At 30.9% G+C, this 4,602-nt stretch overlaps 1 protein-coding gene across 1 annotated transcript in view; it reads right to left on the bottom strand.

Annotated features, from left to right (window-relative positions):
* The window catches only part of LOC106867555 (sister chromatid cohesion protein PDS5 homolog B), a 42,489-nt gene that overhangs the window by 14,849 nt on the left and 23,038 nt on the right, over positions 1 to 4,602 (bottom strand). The window contains exons 5-11 of the mRNA XM_052972261.1: positions 4,504 to 4,602; positions 3,198 to 3,324; positions 2,584 to 2,664; positions 2,249 to 2,389; positions 1,478 to 1,593; positions 801 to 895; positions 145 to 290 (exon numbers count right to left, since the gene is read on the bottom strand). Of these exons, the coding sequence (XP_052828221.1) occupies positions 145 to 290; positions 801 to 895; positions 1,478 to 1,593; positions 2,249 to 2,389; positions 2,584 to 2,664; positions 3,198 to 3,324; positions 4,504 to 4,602 (805 nt within the window). The remainder of the gene's footprint in view (positions 1 to 144; positions 291 to 800; positions 896 to 1,477; positions 1,594 to 2,248; positions 2,390 to 2,583; positions 2,665 to 3,197; positions 3,325 to 4,503) is intronic.

The following is a 4,602-nucleotide window of genomic DNA, read 5'->3' as shown; positions in this document are numbered from 1 at the left end:
TGGCATTGGCAACAGTAAAACACTCAAACCTTATTGATGATCCAGACCAGTACAAATGTGGTATCATTTATAATAAAAATGATTGAAAAAATTCAATACTAAATATCAAGTAAATTTTTAATTTGAAATTAAAATGTAGATTACCTTCTTGTCTAGAGTTCGTTCTTTAATGAAAGCCAACAGTTCATCAGTTATCATTTTGAAATCTTTCTTTGCAGCATTCAAAACTGCTGATACAACCTCCATTCGAACAGTCTCTTCGGGATCATGCTGACGAATTTTCAGTTGTTCTATAATGATAAAGTACATATATTTCTTAAGTTTTTTTTTTTTTAAATCAATTTTTTTGCATATTTTTTTAACATGGGGATAAAGAATTTGTCTTGAAATTTTGAAATGATTTAAGATAATTGCAAATGATTTCAAATTTTAACAAATCTTGTTGCAAAGGTGGTCATCTTTGACAATATTAGACGCACAGACTCACCTTCAACCATTCACTTGTTTATGCTTTAATTAATTAGTTAAATATGAAGTATACAATTACATTGCTTTAATGTATTCGCTGACTGGATTTGATATTTTTCTACAAAGCTTTGACATTTTACTCCATTGATGGAGGAAAAATCAATAGCCTAAACAATGATAATTATAGCAAAAATGAAGAACAAGATATTTTATAACTTCAGGAAAATTTTGAAAATTATGACTGATATTTTGATACCTTGGGTAGAAATTCTTAAAAAGAAACCTAATTTTCATGCCAGAAACTAATAGGAAGAAAATTTTGAAATTCTTACCAATTATATCTTTTACTAAATCTGAATGATGGAGAATGAAACGTTGGGCATACTGAACACAGACTGTTCTTACTCCGGTACTAATATCATTGAATCTATAAAGAAATCAATAATTTTAATAATAAATATATCCAAAAACAAAATGATTAAAGCCTAAAACAATGAAGTAGATACTATGTTGTACTCTTGAGCAGAGTAAAATTAAGTTTCAGTTGTGTTTTCTTGGAAGGACATCTCTCACAATTCAGGTAAAACATGGGAAAATTATTACAAATTTATTTCCAACTAATATAAAAAAAAAAAAAAAGACTTGCGTTCCAATTAAATTCTAAAGTAAATCATGAATTAGACTGGTTTTACAAAATAACTACAGCTTTAAATTCAAACTCACTACAGCTAAATCCAATGTCTATTTCTTTTGAATGAGTTTACAGAGACATAATACGAAAAAATGTTGTACAGGGTAATTTTGTGGTTCTTTATCTACAAGTATTTAACATAGTGAAATCATTAATATAATATTGAAATTAACATCAACATTTTGATATGAATAAGTAAATGAGGTAGACAAGCTGGTAGTTTTCTGAGCAAGCTTGTGAAAAAAAGACTTGGTTGAACAAGAGTCAAACATGTAAGAATAACTATTCCAATGACAAAAACTGCAGTATTTTACCAACCTTCCTAAAAAACAATTCCAAAGCACACGGTGCTGTGTTGCTAGTTCGGAATCAGGGTCTGAGAACATTTTTGCCAAAAGACGAGTTACATTTTTTCTTTCTATTTCCTCACTGCTCTAGAAAGTTAAAAGAAATGGCAAAAAAAAGACAAAAAAAAAAAAAGAAAAAAAAGAGAAGAAAAACAAAAAAAATCAGTAAATTTTTGATAAAATTTGTTCAAACTAAATACTTGTCTAAACTAACTAATTAGGAACTTTTATTAACATGTTGCAAATCTTTTAGTCTTTTAAAGTACACCAGTTACTGTGTAGCAACTGAGTCAACCTCATAAGTTTATTTAAACCAGTGGCTCTTAGCCAGGGTCCAGATAAGATTTTGTTAAAATTTAATCTTCAATAAATTGGTTATATTTCTACAATACACAAAATATTTTCACAATGCTTTTATACAATTCCTAATAATATTTTAATTATAAAAATATAACAAGATTTTTAAAAATATTGAATGATTATGAGAGTCCAGGGGAGTAAATATTGATAAAATAACTAAAACTGTCCATAGCCTGGTTTAAACCTTCTGTTGAAGACGGGATCCAATTCTAAAGGACTTCACTAGACACCAGAGAAGTCTCAATTTAATAATTATTTTAATTAACTAAAAGCACTTCTTTCTGTAAGCTAACAACAGAAAATATTAACTACAAGAAAATGATGCACATAAAAACACTAACAAATGCAGATATTTTACAAAAACAAGTTTAGAAATACTTACTTTCAATTTAAATTCTAGTTGAGGTAATACTGCTAGAAGCATGGTACCAGATATCATGTTGAGTTCATAGATTAATTCATAAAGATGGTCTGAAACTTCACTTTCAGATGTTTTGCCAATCATTAGCAAGTTGTTGAAAAACTAGAAAAAGTAAAACATTTAGAGATTTTCTTCAATACAGAAAAGAAACAAAAGAGGATTTAAAAAAGAATATTTCCTGAATTATCTCTAAATTAGGACAAATATATTTTATGAGTTACAACTTATTCCACAGAATAAAATGATGATGGAAAAAAAGAAAAAAGAAAAAAAAAGAAAAAACTTAAACTACTTACAGTTTGAATGTATGGCTCTACTGCACAGCTGGTTTTTCGCAACAGATCCTTTGCAAGATTATATGCTAATTTATTCTGTGACTGAAGAATAAAATTCACATTATTCAAACAGAGGGAAAGCATTTGTTTAGATAAATTACAACAACTGAACAATCAGCTTCTTTAATCCTTAACCATCTACGATCAATGGATAACTTGTAATTCTATATAACTGTAACAAACTAGAGTCATTGGGTCTCAATGAAAATTAACATTTAGTAAAATAGAAAATATGGTAACACCTCAAAGCAAGAGCATTTTCTCAAAATGGTTTTGACTTTGGTGCATTAAGAAATATTTGGCAAGTGCATAAGGAGTGAGTAACCTTTAAAGAAGTTAAATTGATAATTTTGGTTGGTAAAGATTTATTAGCAGTTTTATCAGTTGGTGAGAGTAGATAAGATTAAATACGATAAAACAAATTGCTGTGTCCAACTAATGTTGTAAAAGTGAAAGAAAAAACAGTAAAATTAACAAAGAACCATTTCTGATTTTATACTGACTTTCAAGACTACAAAGCAAAACTAATAATTTCATTCAATATTGTGAAAAAAAGAAATCCCCAAACTTCTTACTTTATATGGCTCAATCAAATTAATGAGTATGGTATCTAGTAATTCTTGAGAGACAGTGTCAGCTTCTGTGATGAGAGGAACCATCATATCTAACATGAATGTACGAACTTTTGCTGAATGCTTTTCACTGAAAGGAGTAAAATTGAAAGTAATGGCTTAAAGGCTAGCTGTATCAGGTTATTAGGTGCTGAAATATAATTAACAAACATCTGATGAATAACTAAAAATGCATTCTTATTAATGTGTTGAATGAAAAGTTTTGCAATATTTTGGCTCACTTTCAGTGTCCGTGGCACTTCAGCTAAGAGGAGATGGAAACTTCAGTGAAGGAGTTCTTTGTCTCGACGGACATGAACTGGTATCAGTGAGGGATCAAAAAACTGGCAGAAAGGTGGCTTCAGATGGTGCCACATGAAGGCCTCTCCTGTGAATGCTAGGCTGCTTTTGTAACTCGACGAACAAAGCAAATAAATTACCAAGATATACTAAAAATTTTGACTCAACACAATACTAAACATGCCACAGGAGACAAAATAAAAAAAAAATCTCCTATGAATTAAATATTATAAAATGAAAGCTTTATCATAAACTTATGACAGGATAACTATCAAAGAATATCAACAAAAAGCATCAAGTAATTTATAGTTCATCCACTCTTTCTGATATCGATTTCAAATTTTGGCACAAGGCCAGCAGTTTTGGGGGAGAAGATAAGTGGATTACTTTGACCCTAGTATTCAACTGGTACTTATTTTAACCGTCCTGAAAGGATAAAAGGTAAAGGTGACCATGGCAGGATTTGAACTGAGAACATAAAGATCTACAAAATGCCACTAAGCATTTTGCCTGCTATGTCAACAACTCAGCTATCTTGCCACCCTTTCTGATATTGAAACATTACCAGTGCCGCCTGACTGGTTCCCGTGCCAGTGGCACGTAAAAAGCACCATTTAAGAGGGGCTGATGCCAGTACTTCCTGGCTGGCCCTCATGCCGGTAGCACATAAAAAGCAACTGAGTGGTTGGCATTAGGAAGGGCATCCAGCTGTAGAAATACTGCCAGATTGGATTGGAGCCTGGTGCAGCTTTCTGGCTTGCCAGCCCTCAGTCAAACCGTCCAACCCATGCCAGCATGGAAAGCAGATGTTAAACAACAATGATAATGATATCAGATTCAGTTAAGATTAGGTTGAAACAATTGGTGCCTTTAAATGTTAAGCACATACAAAATTAACATTCCTTCCTAATAAAATTTTTAAATGGAGTGACAAATGTATTGTGAGAGCAAACATAAAAAAAAATCTTACTTGATAATTGAAAACATAAGTTTATACAAGTTGCAGAAGATTTCTTGACTATCTTCCAGTTCAATACAGATGTTAAAAGACTTCACCCATGCAAGATTC

Source organism: Octopus bimaculoides, chromosome 13, assembly GCF_001194135.2.
Source record: "Octopus bimaculoides isolate UCB-OBI-ISO-001 chromosome 13, ASM119413v2, whole genome shotgun sequence".
In the NCBI taxonomy this organism is placed as follows: Eukaryota; Metazoa; Mollusca; class Cephalopoda; order Octopoda; family Octopodidae; genus Octopus; species Octopus bimaculoides.
This window is presented reverse-complemented; position numbering and strand designations above follow the sequence as displayed.